Raw genomic sequence first — 13,408 nt, forward strand, 5'->3', positions numbered from 1 at the left:
TGATGGGGATCAGTCTAAACGATTTTTACTTTTTGGTATGTAATGTTGGCGGCCTCTGCAGATGTTTTTTTTTTGATGCATTAGAGAGTCGAACTTACTCTTGGCCCAGAATCCCGAGATCAATAGCTCAAATTGCTCGAATTTATTCAAGAATTACTCATACTGCGCCGAAGCTGTTGGTAATATTGCTACGTATTCTGGCTATGGGTTTGTCCAGTCCGCTTTCCTTTCCTATGATCATGCTAATACAAGAGTAATATTGTTCTAGAGGAAACACGAATCCGTGTATGACAACTATTCCAGTTCCTCAGAGCTGTATATACACGGGTGCAACCACCACAGACACTGCTTGGACATTTCCTACATACACCACCAATGCCACTCAACCAACGAGTCTACCCCTGGCTCCAGGGACACTTTCCAACTGTTCAACATATACCCAATATTATGCCACATCGCGTAATACTTCGACAATAAATTCATGTTATGTTGTGGCGGGCTTCTACGACGGTAAGATAAAAAAAATCTGAAAATAGTTACATGTTTTTGATACTGAACAAACGGCAGAGGACGTTGATGACTTTGTATCTTGGAACCCATCTTTATCTTACGACCCCGATAGTCCAAGCGACTGTCAACTAAAACAAGGATACCAATACTGTGCTCAATTGAATGTCCCTACGGCGACAGTCACTACCACCGTAATTTCTGTGACATCAACTACAAGCACACAACAGGCCACTAGTACGGGGCCAAACGGTGAACCCACGCCATTACCCATACAGGTATATCTTCTTTTTTCCCTCAGATTACCAGGATGCTAATAGAGAAACAATTGCAGACTGGAATGACATCAAACTGCGATAAATTCTATCTTGTCCAGCCCGACGACGGCTGCTATGACCTCGCTGCTGCGAATGACATTGCTCTATCGGATTTTTACTCGTGGAACCCTGCTCTCAATGGAGACTGCTCGGGGCTGTATCCTAACTATTATGTCTGCGTGGGAGTCTTTTCTAGCACTTCAACGGTGGCTCCGACAACCACCACCACCACGACTACAGCTCCTAATGGTACTCCTACGCCAACTCAGGCAGGAATGGTCTCTGGATGCAAGACATTTTATCTAGTGCAGTCCGGTGATGGATGCTATGATATAGCTACGAGCTACCAGATCACACTGGATCAGTTTTATTCGTATAATCCGGCTGTGGGGGATGACTGTAGTGGGTTGTGGCCGAATTACTATGTCTGTGTTGGGCTTTAGAAAGTCTTATGGTCAGGGATACCGGGTTATTATATAGCTCCGTAGACAAAAAGGTGATTTATGATTATATGTATGCAATCGCAAGTCTTTTTCGAAAAAAAAAAAGGTCATAAAGAGGTTACATGTACCGAGCAGGAGGCGGCCAAATCCAATCCTGTTCCCAATTTGCATTCCTCGAGAAACTTGCTGCTCGATGAAGGTCTTCCAACTGCGATGTGTGGCGATATGGCCAAGTCTTTGCTCTGTCTGTGTCAAGGTCTCGCTGAATCAGTCGTGCATATAGCGTTGGGCAAATCTGTTTTATATCCACTTTGAGTGGCTTTGTGGTCTCGTTTGAGGGTTCCCACAGCCAGACAAACGGCCGCGGTGTATTGCGCGAATTTAATGATTCTTGGTCGATGTAAAGAAATGAATCCAGGCGTAGACCAGAGGGGAACTCGTTCCTAGAGGACAAAAACTGACTCGGAAGAGAGGCGGGGTCAGTATCATAGACCTCCCAGTGGAGAGTGAACTTATCCACAGTGGCGTCGTTCGTTAAATTTGGATATAAATACAACCCGTGGTAAATGGCGGTTTTAATTTCCTCTCTAAACGGAGCCGTCTCTGGAATTTCCAAGAAATAAATGACAAGTCCACAGACAGAAGTCTCAGTGAGATCTAGGACGTGCTGTTGCCACGGCACTTGCAAGGCGTACCGGATGTTGCGCAAATCATCATTGGTGCAGGCCTTCATAGCGGCGGATTTCGCATCGAGGCGCCTGCCGTTGACAGTTTGGGCATTCTCCTTGGCGGTTTTCAAGTGCTCTGTGGTAGCTGCTGCATTTGCTCTGTGCAAAAGGTCTCGTTCTTCGGGGCTGAGCCTCACGCGCTCATCCAGCAATCTTCCAGCCTGGTTCGGGACCACACCGGCTGTCACGAGATGGCCCTCTTTATACGTAAGAGAATCGGAATTTTGAATGGCTTTTGTGATTAACTCGGAAAAACTTAGGCCACAGGCAGCTCGGCAGAGAGAATCTTCTTCTTCTGGTGGCGGACGGTTAGTGATGGTTCTTCGTTCTGCATCGGTCAAGCTGGATGGGTCGTTGATAGCTCGATTGTAGAGAGCCAGGGTGGCCTCGTCCAGGAAGAGGGGTGTTCTATCGACGTTGACCGTGATAGCGCTATCGAACATTTGGAACGACATATTGGCGGTACATGTGTGGTGTGTTGGTGGAAGAAAGAATCCGAGTACAACAATTGATACTAACTACAGTCTACATAGCGGGGGAACGTGACATGCAGGCAGCTCGGACCTTAGACCTCGCCAAACGCGGCTTTGGGGCGGGTTTTCATTTTTTGTACCCATCGCGGGTTTTACATTTCATAAACCCGCCCATAGGTTTTCAAAATTTTCTCGCGGGTACCCAAATTACCCATAATAGTGCATAAAGATTGCATATTTTAGATTAGTCAGCCAGTATATTTTTAATAACTTATTTTCATATCACTCTACAGGGGAAATACCGTCTTCTAAAACTAAGCGCCAGGAACGTGGCCGCCAGGTGATTTGCACTTGTACCGGAGACGGTTTGGATCGAAGCCACGTTATCACCCTTCAAACTGGCCGCGAGAGGTCCGAAGAGGAGATCCTTCGCCAGGTCGATGAAGACTGGCGAGCCTGCTATGCCCAGGTATTCGTGCGTGGTTTCGCCGAGTCGCTCCTTCGCCTGGGAATGAGTTAACCCTAACCCTAATCCCGTATTCTGTCGCAGATTTTATACCTTTCTTACGCTGGGCAGGATCCAGGGCTTTCCCCTTTCGTCGCGATACGCCCCGGCAATGAGAGATACTTTGTTTGGATGAGAGTCTGCGTCAAAATTGGCCATCAGACCGAACGCAGCATCAGAGGGCTTAATCGGAAGACCAAGGTACTGGTTCGCCATGTTCGAAACTAATATTATCTTTGGGACTAGTGCTGTTGAAGATGGCTGTAGTGGGATATCACACGTGCACTGGATTCGAGGACGGACTTGACGCTGAATATTTTGACTGCTGCCACATACATGTGTTTTTGAGCCAGGCAAGGCGATGGAATAAGCTGGCCAAGCATTACCGAAAACTATGTAGTCGTCTTCGGCGTCTTGATCGTTTTCACCGAGGAAGCTGTGAACCTTTACCGATCTTAATCACACTAATCAATACATATAACTCAAGCAAGGTAGTATTCATGTCTGATTGTTAATTATTTCCTCTTAATTACCACAGTCCACGTGATGAGTCAACGAGGAATTCTTGAGCGCCTGTCGGTGCTTGACACAAACACCGTATCGGATGCCCTGGACTTCCTGCAGCTTAAAGGAGCCACCTACGGCCTCCAGCCACTGTGGGACTGCCTGAAAATTGTTGGACGCGCGAGTACAGTCAAGGTGGGCATCAAACACAATGCTGCCCCCTCAGTCCATCTCCTCACCCCAGTCGTGGACGCGGTAACGACGGACGACCGGATTCTCGTCGTCGCCGGTGGTACTGACGGCGTCTCCTGCTGGGGAGACATACTCGCTAATGTCTCTTAGATCAAAGGCATTCGCGGCACCATCATCGATGGTATGAGTCGAGACATCGACGGCAGCCGCGACATTGGATATCCCGTCTACGGCCGTGGAGTGACGATGATTAGCGCACGCGGATCGTGCAGCTCGAGTCCGGCTCAGAGCTGCGGGTGCGAGGTGGTGTCACGGTCAGTCAGGATGACTACGTGATCGCCGATTGATGTGGAACTGTTTTCATCCCAGGAAACCGCATCGAAGACGTTGTGGAGTTGGCAGAGCGCATTGGCCGCCGTCAGGCCGTGATGGTCCAGGACGTTCGAGACGGCAAGCCGGTGTCTGAGGTCATGTATGACTCAAAATTTGAAGCCAGTCACCCAAAGACATCTTCTCCGGCGACTGCTGTCAGTTCCAAAGAAGCGTGTCCGGAGGATCAGGAGCTGTCAGCGTTATTCGCTGGCTTAGACACACCTGCAGTCTCTGACGCACTTGATAAACTTGGCATCCCTGGTCAGGCGTTCGATATCATGCCCCTTGCAAACTACAGCAAGGTGACCATCGGGCCGGCCTTCACTGTCCGCTACATCCCTGCCAGTAACCCGCCAGGAAGCGTTGGTGACTTCATCGACGACGTTGCTGCCGGCGATGTCGTAGTCATCGATAATGGCGGACGCACCGACTGTACTGTTTGGGGCGATATCATGACCCAGTACACCGGCTTACGCGGCATTGCTGGCACGGTGATTGACGGAGTCTGCCGCGATGTAAGCCGTGCTCTCAATGATGGATATCCAGTCTTCACCGCGGGGCGTTGGATGCGGACCGGTAAGGATCGGGTTCAAGTAGGGGCTGTCAACGAAACTATTGGCATTGGGAAAGCCCATGTTCGGCCTCGCGACATCGTTGTAGCGGATGCAAATGGCGTGGTATTTGTTCCTCGAGATCAAGCCCGTGAGGTTGCGGAGCTTGCACAAAAGATCGAAAAGAGCGAAGACGATATTCGGGAGTTGATCAGTGCTGGCGTCTCCATTAGTGAAACGAGACAAAAACTCGGTTACCCCACGCTGCAGCGCAAGGTCAAGAATCATTGATGGTATAGAAGGGGCTTCTATATATATATGTACTGTCACGCTAGTTTACATGTATTCAAGGTGTTTCTTCCCTCATTAAATGCTACCAATCGTTATCAATTATACATGTACAGTAATATATTGAGTTTCTAAATATTTATAGAAGCTATTCTGATATAGAATCCTCTGTCTTCTCCATGATAGATCACAAGCGCGCAACTTGCAACTCAGATCGGTACCAGTTTTGAATGGCTCGAATGTCATAACTCATCGCCGCCGTGTCGAAACTCTTCAGGTGTTCTTTGGCCGAAGCCCCATTGTCTGACAATCTGCCAACCCATTTACCGTGCTTCCTAGCAGCCGTCACGATCGTTTCAATGGCATTGACGAATTCAGGCTCATCGCCCTTCGCAGGGACATACCCAAGGACCGACAAGGCAAGGTCGTTTGGCCCGATAAAAACCATATCTTGCTTTGTTTTAGCATACCAAGGCTAGGATTCACGTGTCAATCGGTCACTTACCGACACCAGCCACGGCACAGATGGCGTCTGCATTCTTGACCCCGTCTTTCGACTCAATCTGAACACAGGTAATAAGCGTTTCATTGGCGGTTTTCAAGTATGTTGGGAGGTCGATGCCTTGGCTGGAAAACCGGAACCCTGCCCACGCAAGCCTTGCGGGGGGAATTTTGCATAAGAAACAACATTTCTTGCTTCTTCGGCAGTATTCATCTGAGGAACAATTATGCCGCTGGTGTTATATCATTGTCACTAGTGGAGCTGGCTGGTTTAGTGGGCACACGTACTCACTGTCCACCTGCATCCAATGCTCTTTTTACCAAGTATGAGTGCGTCATTCTCAGACGGACAAGCGGCGAGACTCCCAGAGCAGCGATGGCAGCAATGGCACTGTGCATGGAGTCATCGCTGATATGACCATGCTCACAATCGATGATCACTCCCTGTACTCCTGTTAGCATTAGGAGGAATGCAGGTGCGAAAAAAAAAAATACATCAACTCCGGTCTGTGCTACCACCTGAGCTGTCCGAAACGATGGAAGACCTAGGAAGGTCATGATGGGTTTCCCGTTAGCTCGGAGTGCATTAAGCAGGCGTAGTTGTGGGTTGTAGAGCAAGCTCATCATGGCTGTTGGGTACAATACAAATGTACTTGGCGGGGGAGACTATTATTCTGTTAAGTTATCCCCAAGTGAAGAAGCCCACTGGGACTCTACCCTGCCTTGGATGTATCTCTTCTAAATGAAAACCGAGTCTTTCATGTCAACTTATACCTGGTACCCAGTACGACTTGGATGGCCGAATACTTTCGGCAAAATAAGCATTCAACAGATACTCTGAAAGCCTTTTACTTCCTCGGAGACGAAAAAGCCGAGGTACTACGAGTCCATAATGATATAACTTCTTTCCTCTTAACTTTATTGATTTGTCGAGATGTGAGATCTATCAATTGCTTCCTATGTTCTTTCTCTAGAAATATATTATATCGTCTGTTTATTCAAAAAAGTGGCAATGCGGCGCCACATCTCGACCGGGTTGGAATACATAGGGAAATGGCCGCTCTCCGGAATTTGCGCCAATTCTACGCCCTCATTCTTCAATCGCCGTAGATACGATAACCCGGAGTTCTCCTCCCCATACATAAACATTCTAGGACAGTGCAGGCTCAAGAACACCCCGAGTAAGTCTTCGGTGTCACATAACCGCACTATGGACTCGAAGATCGGACGCACCACGCCAGCTTGTACCCGCGCGCGCAAGGTACTGGCATACAATGGGCTGGAGAAAGACTTTGTCTCTCGCGTGCGGACAATAAACTCATCCAGGAATGCCTCTGGATTATCGGACGGGAAGTCGAAGATTTGCCGGCTCAGGAAGCAGTCCTCCGGTGCCAGATTGCCTTTGATGTCGATGAAGCTCAAGACTCGGTCACGATGCTGGTGGACAAGGAGAAGAGCCGTGAGCCCGCCCATAGAATGGCCCATGATATGGAATTTGTCGATTTTGAAGTGCGAAAGCACGGCCGATGCAGTCGCGACTAAGAAGGGGATATCAATGGCATAGAGGTTATCGCTATGGGAGTGACCACAGCCTGGCGCGTCGTACGCGAGAAGGCCATACTGCTGCAGGGCCGGCTTTAAAATGATGTCGGCCAGATCCTCTTTGCAAGAACCGAAGCCGTGTAGAAACAAGATCGGAGGATTGGCGTTGAGGTTGTGCATTGTAGAGAGGCTGAGGTTCACGCCCTGGACTTGGAGCGGGATTTTTGTGTATAAAAGCGCCATTCTGATGTAGGACAGTAATATGAATGAGAATTATTTTATAAGAGTTGGCTTTAAGTAGAGATTTCTTGGAGAACAAGCTCACTCAGTCTTTTACATCGGCAAGTTGAGCTCAAGCCCCGAGACGACTGCGGCCAAATTACCAAGTCACACCGAACCAAGAATGCGAAAAGTCGGCCCACTCGCCACATACGCCGACGTCGCCCACTCCGATCACAACGCACTACACTGGCACGAGAGAAAGCAATGATGCCCGATAGAGCACGAACTAGAATTTCGAAGAGTATCGCGTAAGGTGTCTCTTTTCCCTTCCCATGGTCACCGCTAATCGACCTAGCTGTCGCAGGTGCCATGCAAGAAAGGTCAAATGCTCCGGGGGGATGCCCTGCAGTGGTTGTCTCCAGGCAGATAAAACATCAGAATGCGTCTATCCTCGCAAAGCTCGTCTAGTTAAAGTCTCCGAGCAGTGAGTCACTTTCTTGTCTCTTTGGGGCCTTCACTAAACTGCCCTCTAGATATATCGAGGATCTCGTTTCAGAGAACCAACGACTGCGCAGGTCCTCATCACGGCCCCCAAACGAAGAGACCGCTGTACTGGCACAATGCCCTGTCCTCGCTGAAGTCCCATGGTTTGTTAACGCAGACTCCCTTCACACCCCCATATTAGTCGCCGAAGCCTCAGACTCGGCGTTTGCCACACGATGGCGACAGGCCATGTCAAATGCCCAACATGGGCATCTTCCTCGAGTCAACTTTCCCAGCGATGAGCAGCTGCTAGCCTTGTCGGATGCGGAATGTCCATGGCCGACCCCTGCTCGTGCACACCTTCTTGTCCGAGCAGCGCTAAATGGCATTGGTCGCTGCTATCATATTATACGGCGCAGCTCGATTTCCCAGGAACTTGAACGCACCATTCAAAATCATTCGCAGACCGGATTGCTGTCGAAGAGTAAACTTTGGGCCGTGTTTGCAATCGGCGAGATATACACGACCAGGCACTCGGCATTGGAAAGAGGATTCCCCGGTCTCCATTACTTTTGTAAAGCAATGAACATTCTCCGCATCGTGAGCGAAAGGCCGAGTGTCGACATGGTCGAGATCCAGCTCCTCCTGGTTTGTTCCTCTTCCCTTTACGTGGCTCGATTGACTGACCCTCTCCCTAGTCTGTATACTCGCTCTTCCTCAACCGACGACATGCTGCGTACAGTTTAGCTGGCTCCGCTGTGCGACTAGCTACCATCATGGGGCTGCACCTCAACGTCCCTGAGACTCAGATGAGCGATGCGGGCGAGCGTGAGCACCGAAATCGTATTTGTTGGACAGCCTACACTCTCGACCGTATGTGGGCAGCGAAGCTTGGATATCCAGCTGCCATTCGAGGCGATGAGATCGAGGTGGATCTCCCGTCAAACCCTGTAGGCCTAGATGATAACGCTTCAATGGACTTTCCGGATCGTGCATATTCCATTGCTCGAATAGAGCTTGCCCAACTATCCGGACGGATCATCTATTCAATATACGGTCATAAGGCAGACACGCCATCTTTATCGCACCGGGTTCAAGATGCCTTTAGCGATCTTCGGCGTTGGTTGAAAGACCTCCCACCCTCTCTCCAGATCGATGCGCCAGATGAAGGCGAGTTGGATCCTCGAGGCAGGTCTCTGCATCTCTTATTCAATCAGGTGCGTTCCTTGCTGGCATCCCCCCTTGTCGGTCTATTTCTAACAAGATTATCAGCTCGCTATTCTCGCCACTCGCCCAATACTACTCCATGTCCTCCGCGCACATCTCGAAGCCCGCGAACAGCAGCCCGACACTGAGGCAAATGTTCCAGCCTCTGCTGTTGCTTTATCAGAGACGTGTATTCGTTGTGCTCGGCATTCTTGTCGCCTTTTGGTTGACAGCTGGATGAACGGCACCTTTATGATTTTCGACTTCTTCTACACCCAATATCTGTTCTCAGCCACGACTGTCCTAGGCATCTCAACCCTACTCGGGAGCAAGGACCGCCAGATCGATGAAGAGCAATTTGAAATAGCGACCTGCTTTCTTGAGCAACTACGGGACGGTGGTAACTATGCTGCTGCTGAGTTCTACCAGCACATTGAAGCTGCCATGAGCCTGATGGAAACCGCAAAGACGCGTCTGAGCGTTCATGATGGGAATGCGACTGCAATACCCAAGGATTCAACGACCAGCTCGAGTCTCAACGCAGGTAGTTTGGAGGAGGCTTCATCTATAATGGATGATTATATGACCGCTGGAACAGCGCTTTCGGAACCTCTTCTGCAGGAACTGCTAGACCAGCCCCTTCCGGACCTTCAGTTCATCGACTCTTCTATGTATCTGGATGAGCAACAGGTATTTAATTGGCCGAGTACAACGTTATAGGTTAGGTTCAGGTTTAACATGAATAGCCTGAATGAAATAACTTCTTTCTTATTAATTATATAAAGAATTTAATTATATTTTCAGATAGAGAATATAATACTAAGTTCTAACTGCGACTGTCCAAATTAGCTTTCTAGAGTGGAGCTTGATGCGGCCGCCCCCGGTTCAACAAGACGGAGCCAAGGCGGAGTTATGCGGTTTGATGTACTAGTGTATATACATCAAGTAAAGTAAATATTTAATTGATTAATTGATTCATCCAGGCCATGCACGTATTCGGAGTGGGATTTCGACGTCCTATTACGGCTATCTAGAATACAGGTGCGGCCGCACCTCGCCACCCACAGGAGCCAATGAAAAACTATTTAATGCCCAGAAACGTTCAATATTTCTTACATCTCAATCAAAACCCAAGTTGCACTGTCATTCAGGAAATACACATATGATCGAATAACGAATTGAAGCACAATGGCAACTTCTAGGGCTCTTGTTCTTCATTCTCGCGACAAGCCACTGGCTTTAGAGACCGTACCTCGCCCTGTCGCCAAAGCAGGCCAGGCAGTGGTCCGCATTCTGGCCGCAGACATTGTACCTTATATGTCTCAAGTGCTTGATGGATCTCGGCCATACCCTCTCTCGCTTCCTATGACACCGGGCAATACTGCCATAGGAAGAGTGTTTGAAGTCGGTCCTGACGCCGTCAAGCTTACCGTGGGCCAACTCGTCTTCTGCGACATTACAATACGTGCTCGAGATAATCCAAACGTCTCGATCCTATTCGGCATCCATGGAGGTGGATATCCGGCGGCGCAGAAACTTATGGATGGAGAGTGGCGCAATGCAACATATGCCGAATACACCAAATTCCCGCTCGAGAATCTATATCCTTTGAATGAAGATGTGCTGTTCGGCAAACTTGGATACACAGTATCGGATCTGTGTCTGATGCCAGTCTGCCTCGTGCCGTTTGGTGGGCTGTCCGAGGTCGATGTGAAACCTGGCGAAGTTGTTATCGTGGCACCGGCTACCGGGCGATATGGAGGAGCTGCTGTGGCCGTGGCCCTCGCTATGGGGGCAACAGTGGTGGCAGCAGGCCGAAACAAAAACGCGCTCAAAGCACTAGAAAACATCCATGCATCCACCGGTCGTCTCAAGACAGTGACCCTTACAGAAGATAGCTCAAGCAACACAGAAGTATTCAAAACCGCCGCCGGCAAGCCAGAAGGGGCAGACGTATACATCGACTTTTCACCACCTGCAATCAAGGACGGCTCGCTCCTGGTCGCAGCCGTGGGGGCCTTGCGGCCTTTTGGGAGGCTTGCCATTATGGGTGGACACTCGGGAAACATCAATGTGCCTTATCTGGACATTATGTTCAAGAGTATTCGAATCCAAGGTCGGTTCATGTACTCCCCGCAACATGTCCTGCAGTTGATTCATATGACCGAGTCGGGACTGCTTAAATTTGGCAGCAAACTTGGAATCAAAGAAACCCAGGAGTTTGGACTTGAATTGGTTGAGGATGCGCTTCAGGCTGCAGGGAAGCTGTCTGGCTTTGGAAGTCATGTCGTGTTGAAACCATGATAGAATGTGGATTTTCTCCAGCTAGATTTGTAATTTATTTTGTGTTGTCAACTAGTATTTTCATGTTAATATATAATCCATAAAAAACTCATGTTTTGATAGACAGGCAGTAGGGCTAAAAAGGGTGCAGCCCTAATTGGAAGGGATAGGTTGACATACCCCGCTTCCGCGCGCTTGTCCATCTCCATCCCTTCGAATTGAATAGCGTATATGATAAGTGTCGACTGATTGGCTCCACTAATGGACCAGGAAGATTGTGTTGGAGACTCGGAGCTCTCAAACCGCTCTCCCCGGGTTTGTCTCAACTGCAAGGCGCGAAAACGCAAGTGCGACAAAGCGCTACCTACATGTTCTCGATGTGACAGGTAGGCCCTTAAACTCGCCTTACATAGATCCTCGAGCCTAATTAGACTTGAGACTCATGTTGCGGTGCGAATATGAGAGCGCAGACTTGATGGCCGACGATGGTCTCCATCCTAGCGTGATCAGTTTGAATTCTGTAAACTGGGCGGCATGGGTTCGCAGTTTTTATCTTTCGATGCACAACAAGCCCGAAGATTTTGTGTCCGTATATTTTGCCACAGTTCACAAATGGCTTCCTATCATCAATGAGGGACGGTTCAGGGGCCGTCTTGAATGGCGCTCTTATAATTATGACACAGATCACCTCCTATTACTGACAAGCTTGTACTTGATTGTGCGGCGCCCGGATGAGCTGCCACAGCCACCATTAATGATGGATGACCCTGTGTACCAGGTTGTACGGCACTTCTATTTCCACGTTTTTGCAGACATAGCCAGCAGTCCGTCAATACAGCTTATTCAAAGCGGCCTGTTATTGGCCACTTACGAGTATGGCCACGGAATGGTCGATTCGGCCAGCAGCACCCTTTTTCCCTGTCTCTCTGCGAGTATGACATTAGGTCTCCACCAGAAGAAGGCTCCGTTAGACATGAATATTGCATGGAAAAGTGCCATGGAGGATGAGTCTACGCTGGTCTGGTGGGCGATTGTTATTACTGACCGGTGTGTCCTCTCTCTGTGTGTATTCGTTCTGTACTGACCCAAGCGTTCAAATGTTATTGTAGGATAATTTGTGCCTCTTATATCTCGAAGCCTCGACTGCCTGTCACTATAATCATTGATGAAGCCAACTTTCTTTCCGACTTGGGAAATACCAAGAATCCTAAAGATGACAGACTTTCGTGGGACCATGATTCCTATGCCGCAACGAACTTCTACCGACAGGTCCAGTCTTCAGTGCTACTTGGACATGTATTATACCTGATTAATTCATCGGATCCATTTTCCGAAGAAAGTCAATCACGCTTCAGGGTATTAGATTCCCAGCTTCTTCGAGCCATCCAGGTAACTCTACAGACAGAGACTGCGGGTAAACTGAATTCCGTTTCGGAGGCCCTGTCGCTGAATAGAAGGTATTGCCCTCACTTGGACATAACAGGCTATTTCCTTTTTGACACTGGTATCGTATCATAGCGCTTTTCTTCTGTTGCACCGGTGGCAGTACGACCACTCGAAGAGGATTAACAACGACACCATGCTTTTGCAATCAACAATGGCCATAGAGTCTATAATAACGATAACAATCCAGACTGTACGTGACTTTATACCGCGCATCCAAGCCGGGTGGTTCAAGTCACACCATCCGCAGGGGGTCCAATCCGTCTTCCTTGCAACCATTGCCTGGCTCCATATGGGTTCCTATGACAATACATGTGTAGAGGACCTCAAGGAAATGATGAAAATCCAGTCGCGAAGATGGAACATTGCAGGTATGGATTGCGCTCGCTATATACTCCGAGAATGAGCATTCACTAAAAAATTTCCTGCCAGCTGAATACCTTCAAATAGTTCAAAGCGAACAAAAAAACATAGATTAACACTTGATTTGCGGAACGAAGTGAAGCAATTATTAGTTGGAAAAAAAGAAATCGAGCTTATTAGACTCTAAAATTTCCTTTTTACAATTCTCTTCGAATATCAAGTAAGTTAGAGTATATTAGAAAGTAAATATTTCTCTAGTAATATCAGCTTCAAGCTTGAACCTCGTTCCACTTCTTTTTACTTTTGCCACTGCGCTTATAACTATTGCTTAACTCCGGACTAAGATGCAAGAGCGGGTGCGGGTGCGGGTGCGGACAAATTCTGGTAAATTTCCAGATTGGGAAATAAGAAGCCCAGATTCGGAAGATCCCTCCAGGAGCATTAATAATTAAATAGATACTACTAACCTCCCTAGACTGCCTTCT

General features: G+C 48.5%; 6 protein-coding genes across 6 annotated transcripts; 4 read left to right on the forward strand and 2 right to left on the reverse strand.

Annotated features, from left to right (window-relative positions):
- Nucleotides 1–287: 287 nt before the first annotated feature.
- On the forward strand, nucleotides 288–1,267 carry TRUGW13939_07209 (uncharacterized protein; the record flags this gene model as incomplete). Its single annotated transcript, XM_035490351.1, has 3 exons — nucleotides 288–510; nucleotides 568–785; nucleotides 842–1,267. 3 exons carry the CDS (start codon nucleotides 288–290, stop codon nucleotides 1,265–1,267), a joined length of 867 nt encoding a protein of 288 aa, XP_035346244.1.
- Nucleotides 1,268–1,385: 118 nt separating this feature from the next.
- On the reverse strand, nucleotides 1,386–3,189 carry TRUGW13939_07210 (uncharacterized protein; the record flags this gene model as incomplete). The annotated part of the gene is made up of 3 exons (XM_035490352.1): nucleotides 1,386–2,427; nucleotides 2,771–2,973; nucleotides 3,037–3,189. The coding sequence occupies 3 exons, from the start codon at nucleotides 3,187–3,189 to the stop codon at nucleotides 1,386–1,388; spliced, it is 1,398 nt and encodes a 465-aa protein (XP_035346245.1).
- Nucleotides 3,190–3,519: 330 nt separating this feature from the next.
- On the forward strand, nucleotides 3,520–4,883 carry TRUGW13939_07211 (uncharacterized protein; the record flags this gene model as incomplete). The annotated part of the gene is made up of 4 exons (XM_035490353.1): nucleotides 3,520–3,732; nucleotides 3,820–3,850; nucleotides 3,924–3,983; nucleotides 4,039–4,883. 4 exons carry the CDS (start codon nucleotides 3,520–3,522, stop codon nucleotides 4,881–4,883), a joined length of 1,149 nt encoding a protein of 382 aa, XP_035346246.1.
- Nucleotides 4,884–5,067: 184 nt separating this feature from the next.
- On the reverse strand, nucleotides 5,068–7,166 carry TRUGW13939_07212 (uncharacterized protein; the record flags this gene model as incomplete). Its single annotated transcript, XM_035490354.1, has 5 exons — nucleotides 5,068–5,330; nucleotides 5,386–5,537; nucleotides 5,674–5,825; nucleotides 5,877–6,047; nucleotides 6,615–7,166. The coding sequence occupies 5 exons, from the start codon at nucleotides 7,164–7,166 to the stop codon at nucleotides 5,068–5,070; spliced, it is 1,290 nt and encodes a 429-aa protein (XP_035346247.1).
- A 311-nt stretch (nucleotides 7,167–7,477) lies between these two features.
- TRUGW13939_07213 (uncharacterized protein) lies at nucleotides 7,478–9,589 on the forward strand (the record flags this gene model as incomplete). The annotated part of the gene is made up of 5 exons (XM_035490355.1): nucleotides 7,478–7,629; nucleotides 7,679–8,276; nucleotides 8,327–8,845; nucleotides 8,901–9,524; nucleotides 9,581–9,589. 5 exons carry the CDS (start codon nucleotides 7,478–7,480, stop codon nucleotides 9,587–9,589), a joined length of 1,902 nt encoding a protein of 633 aa, XP_035346248.1.
- Nucleotides 9,590–10,022: 433 nt separating this feature from the next.
- On the forward strand, nucleotides 10,023–12,966 carry TRUGW13939_07214 (uncharacterized protein; the record flags this gene model as incomplete). Its single annotated transcript, XM_035490356.1, has 5 exons — nucleotides 10,023–11,101; nucleotides 11,388–11,503; nucleotides 11,549–12,164; nucleotides 12,227–12,574; nucleotides 12,636–12,966. 5 exons carry the CDS (start codon nucleotides 10,023–10,025, stop codon nucleotides 12,964–12,966), a joined length of 2,490 nt encoding a protein of 829 aa, XP_035346249.1.
- Between the last annotated feature and the right edge of the window lie 442 nt (nucleotides 12,967–13,408).

Source organism: Talaromyces rugulosus, chromosome IV (assembly GCF_013368755.1).
Source record: "Talaromyces rugulosus chromosome IV, complete sequence".
NCBI lineage: Eukaryota > Fungi > Ascomycota > Eurotiomycetes > Eurotiales > Trichocomaceae > Talaromyces > Talaromyces rugulosus.